The sequence below is a fragment of the Sphaerodactylus townsendi genome, linkage group LG06 (genome assembly GCF_021028975.2).
Source record: "Sphaerodactylus townsendi isolate TG3544 linkage group LG06, MPM_Stown_v2.3, whole genome shotgun sequence".
Taxonomy (NCBI): Eukaryota; Metazoa; Chordata; class Lepidosauria; order Squamata; family Sphaerodactylidae; genus Sphaerodactylus; species Sphaerodactylus townsendi.
This window is the reverse complement of record NC_059430.1, coordinates 49518005-49531817: the sequence shown is the minus strand read 5'-3', so window position 1 is coordinate 49531817 and position 13813 is coordinate 49518005. Positions and strand designations below refer to the sequence as shown.

Here is a 13813-nt window from a genome sequence, read left to right as displayed (position 1 = left end):
ATTTATAAACATAAATAAACCAAATTATTAACAGTCAACAACAGAAATTAAAGTTATCAATTCAGTGATCCAGGGCTCCCTTGCCCTTCCCAGCCCTCTCTTCAAAAAGGAACGAGAAACTAAAGCTCTGCTTAATGCACTCATAAGGGCCATTCTTAAGTACAGCTGATGATCCACAGGTCACTTATGCCAAGTTACTGTTTATCAGTCAGAGTTCATTTTTACTCCCCCCACCCCAAGCACCCTCAAGTCTGGCAGAAAGCTCTTTTAAAAAAATAAATCTACATTCGTACAAGTGTGTATCTTCTTGTTGAAGTCCAAGACAAGAATATCTTCTTGCCCATCACAATGAGTTGAAGACCCAAGTTTCAATTTGTTTCTTTACAATGCAGCTAATGTGTTAAACATTCAGCTTACAATCAGAGTGATGTTTCCAAACTATGTAGTGGACTCCCTGGGGATGAAGAGGTAGCAGACTTGTTCAAGTCTGTTATAAGATGAATTCCACTGTCAACTGCATTGTTATTTTTGTTGGGAGAGGGTGGAAGAGGAGTTGAGTTGCGTTTTGTTGGCGCATCGTCTTCAGCATCAGTATCATCAATAAGGGGAATATGAGTCTCAGAATCTTCTATTCTAAACTCTGGATGCGTCATAAAGTTGTGGATTGAACTTCTTGACTCAGGTTTTTCTAATCCTTCATATAAAGAACTACGAAATGCATTCACCACTCGGATCTGTAAATATTAAAAAAAACACCACAGTTAATGGTGCAGCAGGCTTAAAATCAGTGGAACATGGTTTTATGAGTTTGAATCCACAAACAGCTAGACATGAGTGAACTAAATCTGTATGTAATGCAGTGGAATTTGCAATAAACTGTAAGAAAAATGAAGAGCATTTCAATACAGCCCTATTTGGCTACAGTAGGAATAAAAATTACGTGCATTGAAAAAAGGAAAGCTCTACAAAATGTAACACTACACCTAAATTAATACAGATTGTTTTCTGTTAAAAAAAAAGCCAATCTGAAAAATTTTGCTTGATTTTGTGAACTGGATAAAAATCTTGGGCCCCTTCCGCACATGCAGAATAATGTACTTTCAATCCACTTCCACAACTGTTTGCAAGTAGTTTTGCTATTCCGCACAGTAAAATCCAGCTGCAAAGTGCATTGAAAGTGGATTGAAACTGCATTATTCAGCATGTGCAGAAGGGGTCTTAGTTTTGCAACATAAAGGAGGGGGTAATTCTATAAGCCTGAGAAGATTGAGTACGTATCCCTAATGCTGTGAATTAAGATGCTTTCACCTATAAAAAGCCAAGCAAACATAAAGTATCAAGTATCAAAAGGTTGCATTATCATGCAAAAACAAGTTATAAATATTTGAGTATACACCACACTGCAGAACACTTTCATAGCAACTTGTGTCGTGAGTCCCACCAAGGATTTGTGGCATCAAGAAGAAATACAAAATAATATTTCACTGTCATGCAGTTGCTTACTGTCCTCTATCTGCCCACTGTGATGTGAAACATTTCTGTTACGTTATGCATACATACTAAAATGAAGACAAAATAGAAACATACATGGACTAGTTATGCAGACAGCAGATTCTAACACAGATGGAAACCTTTGAAAGCTCAAAACAATGGTGAGATTAATTGCTGCAGAACTGAAAAAAGGCACCACAGTAAATATTGAGAGTCTGTATTTTTGGAACAACAACTGCTGACCATTTGTCTTCTATGGCCAAGAGAAGCTACTCACAGTTTACCCAAAGAGCTGAGAATCAGTATATTTCTGTATGCTGAGTGAAACTTTCATCAATATTAATATAGTTCATCTAGTGTCCAATCCCTCCTTTGCCACAGAGGTCAGATAAGACCAACTATCCTGTGATAGAGGGAGGGAGAGAGGGAGGGAGGTAGAAAGACCCCACCATCACATGCCTGCTCTAGGATTGGCTCACAGTTGACCCCTTCTAATTCTTTCTTCCCACTACATGGTGAGAAGGACTAAACTTTCCTGATGTTGTGTACTGTCTGAGTTAAATGTTCTAAAATTCTGCTCGCTCCCCTAACCCATCTTTCATTTCATAAGTTCATTTATTTTATTGTTTTAATTTGAAGTGTTTTTTTAACATGAAATCACTATATTTAATGGTGGTCGAGAACCATTTTGGAAACTCAGGTAAAAAATCAGTACACATCGCAACAGCGCCTTTCTATATCATAATTTGATTGTGAAAGTTTTGAAGGTGAAGGTTTTGTACCAAGCAGTTCTTTTGCTGAATCACACCTTCTTTGTTCCAGTAACACAATTTCATAGGGTGAGATCACACATCTAGTCCATTAATGTTCTGCTTCACTCCCCAGAAAGGAGCGTTCCCCCTGACACAAGGCTCTTTTATTTCAGGGGAAGGTTCCTTTCTATGGAGGAAAGAATTTTCACTAGTGAAATTTGACCTCATTTTCAATTTTACAGTATCAAGGGAAAAACAAGTAGGATATCGCTTGTGTGTGTGTGTGTGTGTTTTCTCCTCCCCAATTACTTCCTTGTTCTTCCCAAAGAATCCCCACAACCTCTTTTCCTGTTTCCTTCACACCCACCAGCCAACATACCTTTATCATTACCTTCCTGTATCCAGCTTTCCCTCCCCTTAGCAGCTTCTACCCAGGAAAATTATGGCCAAGTTATGTGACATCAGCTGCTACACTGGTCCCAGGTGTGTAGCAATGGTCACTAGCCTCAGTTGTGTGGCGAAGCACCTGCAAGGACTTGTTCGTTGGGGGGGGGGATCTTATTTCCCCCTTTTGCCAGGATTTCCTCTCTGTACTCTGAGAGTCCCAAACATTATATCCTTTTTCAGGTTCTTATTTCCCCTTTTTGCCAGGATTTCGTCTCTGTACTCTGAAAGCCCCAAACATTATATCCTTTTTCAGGTTCCTTCTCTTTTTCCAATCCACCAGCCAACCTACATTTATCAGTCCCCCCCCTCCCCCCACCAATTCAGCTTCTTCCCTGTGGTAAAGGAGGGATTGGACTATGGCTAAGTTGTGTACTGTTGGTTGCTGGATTCAGTTGTGCGGTGGGGAATCCAAGAAGACATGCAGGGAACACTTCATTTTCCCAAGTATCCCCTCCCTACACTACTTACTCTTTTGCTTCTCCTGGCAGTCCCATATTTTCTTCCCTTTTCCATCTTCCTTTTCTCCTTCCCACCCACTAATCAACCTACCTTTTACCAGCTCCCCAACCTTCAGTTACCTACATTTACTTACTAATATGATGCTTTTCTCCACACTGGGGACTCAAAGCAACTTAATCACTCTCCTGGCCTCCATTTTATCCTCACAAAGATACTGTAAGGTATGTTAGGATGAGAATATGTCACTGGCTCAGTCACTCAGTAACCTTTGATGATGCAGTGGTGATTAGAACCTGAGTTTCCCAGATTCTGGTTTGAAACTGTTAACCACTATGCCACACCGGCTTTCATAAGGTAGCTGCTGCTGAACTGCTGTTAAATAGCAGCAAGTAGTCAGGCCTGAATGAATCATGCAAGTTGCATGATATCACTTCACTGAGTTCTCTTTTAAAGGTCACAACAAGTCAACAAAGGGCCCTATCCCCCGCCTTTTACTGACAGACATCAACTTTTGGAAGGTTGCCTAGTGATGGCTACTGAGGACATTTATTTCTTAAAGCTACCCACTTCCCAATTAGTGTGTGTGTGTGTGTATGGGGGGGGGGGGGGTTAACCCATTTGTGAGTGTGTGTGTGTGTGTATTTCCAATTTTCCTGCAAACCTGGAATGCTTTTCAGGTCAGTAGAAAAATCTGACTTGTCTGTTCAAGGCTCCAATCTCCAGATTTAAGTATCCCCAAATTTGCCCATGTTGAGATTTAAATATATCGTCAAATGCATTTGATTGCAACATTCCTTAAAAGTGCTCTGCTAAACTGACAATACTATTTCTATACCATGAATTAATATTTGCACGTGTGTGTTTGTTACACATAAACTTGACACTAATGAAACAGCTTTCAATTATTAATGAATCACTGTAACATACAAGAACAATGGTCAAGACAAAAATGTATACTACTGAACAAGCGGATTCCACTGGAAGCATGCTGCGGCACAGATGACCCTAGCTTAAGTGTAAGATCTGGGGGGGAAACCTGAAGATCACTCCTTGTAAAAATGGCAGTGCTTTCTGCTTATAGAAGGGCACCTTTGAATCGAACCTGTTATATGAAAGATGTGGCCTGCAGCAATATTATCTTATAGGAAGCAACAGAAAAACATCTGCTTACACTCCTCCATTTTAAGAGACTACAATACCTATAATACATAAAATCCCATCTAGAGAAACAAGATTGAGTTATAAAACAAAATAGGTAATCATCATGTCAAGGGATATTTCTGAAGTTTGTGTATATGTAGGTAGTATTAATTCCTGGTTAGACGAGATGCTTTACTTGCCATTTTTTATAATCCATGTAGTTTTACTTTACCAACTTTGGGTCCTGACTTGATCAATAGAAAGGCTGGCATATAAAAATTTCAGACAAATCACACCGTATGGGTTGTTTGCTTTTTCCATATATTGTGATACGGCCAAAGTGGCAGACAAATATTGGCAGACTATTTTTAAGCAAAATATTGAAATGTAAATCCCATGCAATCCAATATTGGCCTTGAAAGGGCATATAAAGAATAATGTAAAAAGAGAACACAGTCTCAAAGTCTATTTATTTATTTCCTGTGTAAGTAAGATTAAACCTGAAGAAAATTTAATGAGTCCTACAACTTTGTGTTAAATTTGCAAGGCAAACTTACTAAGTGTTATCTCTGCAATGAAAGAGTGCACAGTCAACGTTTCAAGCCAAATGTCCAATCTGTAAGTTGCAAATACTGCACAAATTATATTTGAACTTTTATTTCCTATTAGTAAGCATCTTAAAATAACTTCCTTATATTGGGCCAGTTGGTAATTTCTCAAATTTTATTGTACATCTTCTTGCAAATAGTTACAACTGAAAGCATATACTCAAATATTTATCACAGATATTTCTAATTCTAGTTGGTTTTTTAACATTCCCTCTGTGCAAGAACAAAGGCACACTATATGCAGGCTCACAGCATTCACTGTAAATCTTTGCTGCAACTGTTCCACCTGTGCTGTAGCCCTCAAAGAAAAAAAGGGGGTGGTGTTTGAGGACTCCCACTTTGTGAGAAAAAAATGATAAGTTTTAACGATGAATTTAAAGACTAGAGGAGAAAATGAGAAGCGTTAGGTGTGTGGATCAGGAAATGTTAATTTCATGCACTTAGGAACACACACTCACACCCCACAGTAGTAGAAGCAGTAGTAGTAGAGGAAAACACTACATGTGTAGGGGTAGAAATATTTGTTACATCATGATGCTGGCTGGCGATGGAAGGTTGCCGCCTTAGAGCCCCCTGAATGGAAGTTCCACTCTGGAAAGCATTCACTACATCCATCTGCAAGGAATCAGAGATTGTGACAGCTTGCTCAGCAAGAGAGAGAGAAAACAAGAGAAAGGACCATCCCATCTACAACACATAAAAAGTAAAGAAAAAAGGCACTTTTATAGAGCAGATAAAGAGGCATTCAGATGTGAAGTGAAGAAAGTGCGCGAAGCATTAGAATCATCCATCTCTCCCTGAAGGGAACATTCATACAGTTCATGATCCCTCCCTCCACCCCATACTGGATCAATGGGGAAGATTCACAACCCCTTCAACCCTATCTCCTACCTTTTCCAAGACCATACCTGCGTTTGTATCCTGTTTAGGCCCCTAAACCACAAGATCTGACCACGTCGCAGTTCTCTTTCAGCATGATCAATCTCCTCGACATCTTCTGCTAACTCTTCTTCTGGAATCTCCTCCTTTTGTGTGCCATGGCCAGCTTCCTTTAGAAATTTTAAATGGCTGGTTGGAATTGTTGATATCAACTATGACCAATTGGAGGGAAAAAGTTAATTGTATTAAAAACTTCAAACTTTACACAATCTGGATTTAGGAATTCTTTCAAATAAATGACTACATATTTCTCCCCAAAAGTTTATAAGGAAGTAGCTTAGTAGGTAAGGAAATTGCAAGGCAATAAGAAATGAGCCTAGTACTGCAAGAAAACATTACAAGATACAATACAGGCATACTACTAGTACTTGATGACAGGCAACAGTGGGGAAGACTGTGCCAATAAAGACAGCCTTTCCCACTGTGGCTAAAAATTCAAAATAGAAGTACCGGTAATAAAGCAAGGAATAAGTTGCTTATAATGCAAAAGGTATAGCATTTGACTACATACATGTATAGAATTACACTACACAGTTCACTTGCTGAAAATACAGATATTAATGCTTACCTGGCCCCAAAGTAGTGTTCCCATTCCTAGAAAAACTGACCATAGCCACTGTTCTACTGTAAGTTCTGAACAACTGAAAGGCTTTCCACCAAACTGCACAATAATTATCTGTTAAAAGAAATGAAATAGTTTGGTTAGCTACTGAACAATACAATTTAGGTACTCATTTCAAAATTAGCAAAGGGTGCTAGAAATGCTATAACTAGGTAAAAAAACCCAACCTTCTAATAACTTTAATCCCTCCTTTCCACAAAGGAAACATCTATATATCCTGGATATGAGACTCAGAAGTAATTATGTAACTTGCAAGGAGCACAAGTGCTGAGGACTATTTTTACCACCTATGCAGACAGTAATAAGCTTAACATAATTTGAGAGAATTCTGTATTCCAATAAACTAGCTGCTTCAATTTGTCCAATTAGTCCTCATTTTTAAATTTCAATTTGACAGTGTATGAAACTATTCACAGAATCAAAGCTTTCTTTAACCTAGAAGCATTGCCTATGTGTTGTAAAAATGAGCATCTAAAAGAGTTATTCCTAATTAATCCTGTGCCATGCCAATTTCAATTATAGTAAATATCAGTAAAAAATAAAAATCCATCTCCTTCTTCCAGAAGTTATCAATGTCCAATTTTTAACAGAAAAAATGCATTTAGTTTGACATTCAAATGTAATTGCTGCTATCAAATTGGGTAATTTGAAGACAAACTAATGCACACTTATTTCAGCAAACATTGTAGTAATTACTGGGCTCTGAAGCCCAGTCCAGTGCCTTTAAATTTACAGAGGGGAAAGCTTTAAGAAAGCTGCTAATACTGGACTTGTAAACAGATAAAGACAATGGTGGATAGGGTCAAGCAGAAAGGCAAAACATAAATTTTGTAAATCGACCAATAAATACACAGTGTTGACAACTTTAGGTTTCAGCAAACAGAGTATTCTAAGAATCACAGAAAATTATATGGTGTATTTGTCCTGTCCAGTAATACCCATTCTGACATATGGAAAGCACCAATAACCAAATATATTCGTAATCGGCAATTTACTAATAGTCTACCCACCTGTACAATAAATGTGCCGAGAACTATAGTACAGAAGATAGCATTATTGAAAATTCCTTCAAATACATTTCTTTCACCATGAATTTTTCGGGCATTTATTTCATTAAAGAGTTGCATCATCACAAACGTATTAAATACAAGAGTATAGTGCTCTGAAGGAGGAGCGTGCAGTGGTGCGTTTCTTCCACTGTCAATGTCAAATATTTTTTCACCTGTGAAGGAGAGAATGGTATACTCTAAATATCCAGGGCAAGTTCAGGTTCCTGGGTAAAATATTCCCATAAAAATGGGATAATGGAGAGGAGACCTGCAACAGCCATTTCCAAAGGGCAACCACAAGAGCTTATCATTCAAGCATAAAGGAAATTTTAGAATTCTTACCTGCAAAAAGGAGTGTGAAAACAACCACAAGCTGGTAGAAAGCATGGCCCAGAATATTTTTCATCATTGTGCGTGAGATGAGAGGTTTATTTCTACCATATGGTTTCCGAAGCAAGAGAGCCTCTGTGGGGGGTTCCGTTGCCAAAGCAAGAGAGGCCAGGGTGTCCATTATAAGATTTACCCATAACATTTGCACAGCTTTTAAGGGAGAATCCTATAAAAAGAATATGTTTCCTAGTATATAAAACACAAATATCTTGGAAGTCAATCATTCTGTACTAAAAATACTCTACTGAAATTTGGTAATGTTCCTTTAAAGGATCATTCTTAATGTAACAGAATTTATATGAGGCACATTTTCAACCCCACTAGCTGAAAATGAGCACACAAATACCTACTTGCGTAATACATGCTCCTGTGAAAGCAACAATTACGGCTACTACATTGACAGTAAGCTGGAACTGAAGGAACTTGGAAATACTGTCATATACATTTCGTCCCCACATAACTGCTTTAACAATGCTTGTGAAGTTGTCATCTGTAAGAATAATATCAGAAGCTTCTTTAGCAACATCTGTTCCCGCAATACCCTGAAAAGAATGACCAAAAAACAAAAAGCATTAGTAGTAGTAGTAGTATGTATTATTACATTTTAAGCACATACGTTGCATTTAAGCATTTACTACTGGGTGGTTCTAGAAAATTGTGCTGTAATACCATTTTTGAGGGTGTTAAAGTATCCAATACCAAATTTATGCAACCTCAAATTATAAAACCTGTCATTTCTTCACCTTAAACACAATTGGTTATGGCAACGCTTTACAGTACAGATGGAACACAACAGTTAAATTCTCTTGTACTGCTTTCACCCAACTAATGATTTGTTGAAATGAACAGTGGCCAATTTAATAAAGATTGTCACAACATTGATACTGGAAACTGGCCTTTTAAATATCCATTTGACTTCAGAATCTCACATATTCTCTGCTTAGGTAGAAATGATAACACCCTGATTTTTATGACCATCTTCGACGTCGGTTGAACATTTTAAAACGTTAACTGCAGTTAATCCATAAAATCACTAGATGGCACAATAGTACAGTTCTTCAGTTTTCCATGACACTGAAACAAATTAATTCTCCAGCACAAAAGCAGCATTTTCTTATAAGAGTAACAGATACTGGTGCCAAATGCTTAATTCTACACAGATTTAAAAGTTGCACATGTTCAAGTGTAAGGAGCAGAGAGAGTGTTAATATCCAAATGAGGCAATATGGCTATTTGTTAAAAGCTTTGGCCTCTTCAAGTTAAGCATCAACGAACAGTATGGGAGGTTATCTACAGTGTGGCCTCTCACAAGCATAACTACACTGATTGGTTCAGGTAGGTAGTTGTATTGATCTGAAGCAGCGGAAATTTTTTTTTTTAGTACAGTGGTACCTTTAAGACCAACAAAGTCTACTCTAGCTGTAAGCTTTCATGTACATGCATACTTCCTCAGATACACTGAAACAGAAGTCACCAACCATTACGTATAGGTAGAGGGCAGGGAGGGCATCTTCCCACCTTCTACCTATATGGTGACTTTAGCTTCAGTAAATCTGAAGAAGTGTGTACTAGAAATAAAACTCTGTTAAAAGCACTACAGGACTCAAAACTTTTTAGACTGACTGGTTCTGCTCCCTGGAAAAAGCATCACTACCTTGTCAGCATCAAAAAGAAAAAAAATACTTAAAGCATGCAAGGTTCAATGTCATGTAAGTGATCTACCTGACATCAAATTCTACAAAGATAAAGTAGTCTATGCTGATCTTAGTTGCGGTGTCACAATTTCACCGCAACAAGGAAAAGGGAGAACAAATGAAATCCGATCTCAGAATTAGGTGCTCAGAAGTAGTATCAGTTGAGCAGGAATCATGTTAACATCTCTCAACCCACTACACTTTTTAGTTAAATGGTTAATGGCAAGTTCTGTGTGATCTTCTCTGCCACAAGAAACTGCCACACGTTTTGTCTACTCCAGTTCCTTACCTTAGCCCCTCCCTAGCTCTATACACCCTTACTAGAAGTGAATTTTGTTTCTTCACAGCCTTTGAAAGAAATGACCTATTTCAACATTAGCATATTTCCTTCACCATTTGATCAGTTTCTACCACTGTCTCAGGTTCACATAAATTCAGATATGTTTCAGATTTAGGTCACCACTATTTTACCCAAAAAGAAAGCACACTACAGTATAGGTAAAGGATTAAAGAGTTTCTATGTAAATTGCCAGTCAACTGCTATTTTTTGGTTTTGTAAAAAACAGGTAACTTCCAGATTTTGAACAGGATCACAATTAAATTTTTCACTAAGATGAGGGGCAATTTCCACCAATTCCTCCTTCTCCACTTCACAGTGCCTGCGTGCCTTCCCCAGCATCCTCTAAACTCCAGAAGCAGCAGTTAGTGGTAATCACTGGGCTGCAGTAGGAGTGGAGGAGGCAGGAAAGTTATGCTCCATAAATGGAAGTTTTAGTCTTGATCCAGCCCATGGGCATATGACCCGTAGACTTGTCTTCAGTTGTGTCATCCTGGCACCATGGTCGTCTGAGAACAGAGTAAAGTAGACCCAGGCAGGCAGAGAAAGATGCATTCACTTCTCATTTTGGCAACACTCTCTTTTATTCCATCATCAGCAGAATATGAAGGCTCACACAACAACCAGTCCTAGAAGTTTGCTTAAGCTTCTATATTTTTACCAGAGGCACTGATGACAATGGTTATATTCCTTACCATAGCGAAGCCAACGTCCGCTTTTTTCAATGCTGGGCCATCATTGGTTCCATCACCAGTCACGGCGACAACCTGCCTCTGTTCTGAAACTGTACTGTCTATTATACCTAAAATAAAAGCACCATCAGCATTTATTACAAAATCATGAAGTTTATAATGAACTCAATTATCAGCTAAAGTGGTAGAAATATGCTACCCATGCCATATTACAAGTTATGGTTCCAGCTCTCTTGAATACTCATACACTACTACAGTGTAAAAAAAGACTCATCAAAGTATAAAGTATAGTATAAAAAAGACTCATCTTATCCTCACACTCTTTTTGCACTTGCAAAGCAGTTTGATTTGTTTTTTTTTACACCAATTTTTTTTGGTTTAGCTGTTTATACCCATTGTTTCTCCCTAGTTGGGACCCAAAACAGCTCACAATGTTCTCTCTTTTATTCTCATGACCACACAGTAAGGTACGTTAGGCAAAGATGTCACCCAGCAATTTTTAATAGAAGAGTGGGGATTCAAATACTTAAGCAGCTCATATCAGTGCAAGGATATTTATTTACCTTTTACTAGGGTGTGTTTGTCAGTTGGGGAAGACCTTGCAAGCACACGAAGCTTCGGCCAAATTTTATCTATTCGTTCCTGTTCTATCTGTAGAAATAATTTAGATTAGTCTCTTTCTGTAAAGATAATTTAGATTATCTCATAACTAAGATTTCAACAAAAACTAGAACATTTATTAGTCACACTCACCTCTCCTTTTTCATTACGTATTCTTCTGTTGAACTCTTTGCCTTCTAGGCAAAGGAAGTCTTCACCAGGATGCAAAATGCCACATTTTAAAGAAATAGCACGGGCAGTGTTAATATTGTCACCAGTAACCATACGCACAGTTATACCAGCACGCTGGCATTTTCTTATTGCATCTGGTACCTAAATAAGAAAGAGAACAGTATGCACAAAAAAGCTGTTTGCTACTGTAGTTTTCAAGGAAAAATACTCAAGTACTCTGTTCACAATACTTGATTCCCTCGCCAGCACAGGCAGAGTCCTCCTGACGCTGACCTTCAATTGCATTATGGCTCTACATAGTCCTAGGAAGAAGTTCATCTCTTAGTGTTATCAGGATTTTTAAAAATTATTAGATATATAAAAATCGATATATTTTTTTTAAGATCAAGTTTCTCTCACTGTAGACACCTTGGTTTGCTTTGTTAAGGAATTAGAATTCCTACGGCTTATTCTGGCCATTTTCTTAAATGAGCCCATTACTACAAGCTCATTTGGCTCACATCTGGAAGACAATTAGGTTCAAACAGGACTGGGACTGCAATTTACTGCTCAGCTGACATAAAAAGTTTCTTGCAATATTCTGGATTTGGCTGGCTCTCACAATACCACAGATGAAGTGATACACTTATATCAACTATATCACTTATGACTGGAGATTAGGGTTTACAGTGACTTGAAGGATCTTTCCATTTTAAAAAGCTGCTCGCACATAGATAGACATTTTGTATGGAGGAAACATTCAATTTGTACATCCCCCAACCTGCAGACCAAAGCAGTCACAAGTTTACAGTTTTATTTGTTGCTGATGAGAACCAGGGCTCAGATTTGTTTAACAAGACTCTAATAAGCTTTTAAAATTGTTTTCTTAGGTCAAATGCATGTGTAAATTTGTTATAAAAGTTTCTTGTACACCAAGATTCCCCCCTCCAGAAATTCACTTCTAAGATCAATATCAATTGTATTGTAGGGTGTGTTCCTAGAAATGACATGATTTGTAGCAGTTACGTCATTCACCCACTGAAGGGATTAGAAGGCTGACAACATATCAGTCAACATAACCATGTAAACCGATCTTTAGGTAGGTTAAAGTACATCTCAGACATTATTTCACCAACCTGAGAGGCAACTAAACAGAGTGTCTGGGTATTCTTTTATGTGTTTTTCATCTAGAGAAAGCAGCTTAGCAAAAAAATCCTAAAGGAACACTGTTAAGATGAGAGTTTTCCCTACCTCAGGTCTCACAGGATCTTCAATGCCTACAACAGCAATGCATGTAAGACCTGTAACAATGTCATTTTCATTGTCCCATTCTGGCTCAGGTTCTCCGGCTGGGAAGTCTCTGAATGCCAGACATATGGTTCTCAGTCCCTCTGAGGCCATGGGCTCAATCACAGTTTTTACTATATCATCACGGTCCCTTGGTCTGAATACTTTCGGTTCCCCATTAGCACTCAGTATCTTAAAGCACCTAAAAATAAAAATTACAACAGTTGAAGAACTTCAGGATTCACAGACATCTACTTAAGGTCCTAAAGGTTAAGAGCATTTTAGGGCAATATCATATTCTTCTAAATCATAGAAACACTTAAAACCTAACTACGCATTACATTACAGAACAGATTTTTAAACAGATGCTTCAAAGGGGGCAGAAAGGAGCCCAAACTGAATTAGGATCATAGAACTGAAGAACAGCAAGTTTGCAGAAGCACAATTTTTGATTGAATCATTAAAGATGTGGGGAACGGAAAGATATAATACTGGAAACAACACAGGGAAAGGGCTAATGTTCCTCCCCACAGTATTTCCCTATGTCCCGTTGTTATGAAGTTTTAAAAGAAATCCAATTACCTCAAGTAAAATTTAGACTGGTCATTATACATCTCCCAATACACTTAGCACTACTTGTTCTTACACTAGGTAGTGAGATATTTGTGTCAGAATACATCAAAAATATTACTATTTGGGACTCTAGGTGCTTGACCTGAATGCCAGCCCCGGATCTAAAAGCACCTTCTGGGAATTGTACCCCTTTTCTCTACATCACATGTCTTAGGAGGAATAAAACTATCTCAGATACAGCTGAGTGGGAAATGTTTCATATGTCCATTCACACATAAAAGCAAGCAGAACCAGGCTAAAAAGAGTAGCAAAATCCATTTCAACTAGAGGTATACTTGCCTAGGAATTGTTTTCTAAAACTTTAGGAATCAGGAAGTCAAATAAGACTATTCAGATTTTAAAAATGCATTTTCAAAGCTGTTTAAGAATGTCCTGTCTAATTAATCGTGAACTTCATACTCAAACATGATGTTTGGTTCAACTGGCTTTTTTCCAACAGTGAAGTTAACTTCTCTGATCCAAAGACTAAATAATTAGATTATTTTTGTTTAGGGCATGTACT

At 37.9% G+C, this 13813-nt stretch overlaps 1 protein-coding gene across 1 annotated transcript in view; it reads right to left on the bottom strand.

Annotated features, from left to right (window-relative positions):
• Positions 1 to 564: 564 nt before the first annotated feature.
• The window catches only part of LOC125435710 (plasma membrane calcium-transporting ATPase 1-like), a 31076-nt gene continuing 17827 nt past the window's right edge, over positions 565 to 13813 (bottom strand). Inside the window, 11 exon segments of the mRNA XM_048502031.1 lie at positions 565 to 734; positions 5356 to 5512; positions 5806 to 5988; positions 6405 to 6512; positions 7469 to 7680; positions 7850 to 8063; positions 8248 to 8439; positions 10624 to 10730; positions 11184 to 11271; positions 11374 to 11553; positions 12643 to 12880. Coding sequence (XP_048357988.1) covers positions 709 to 734; positions 5356 to 5512; positions 5806 to 5988; positions 6405 to 6512; positions 7469 to 7680; positions 7850 to 8063; positions 8248 to 8439; positions 10624 to 10730; positions 11184 to 11271; positions 11374 to 11553; positions 12643 to 12880 — 1705 coding nt within the window. The 3' untranslated portion in view covers positions 565 to 708.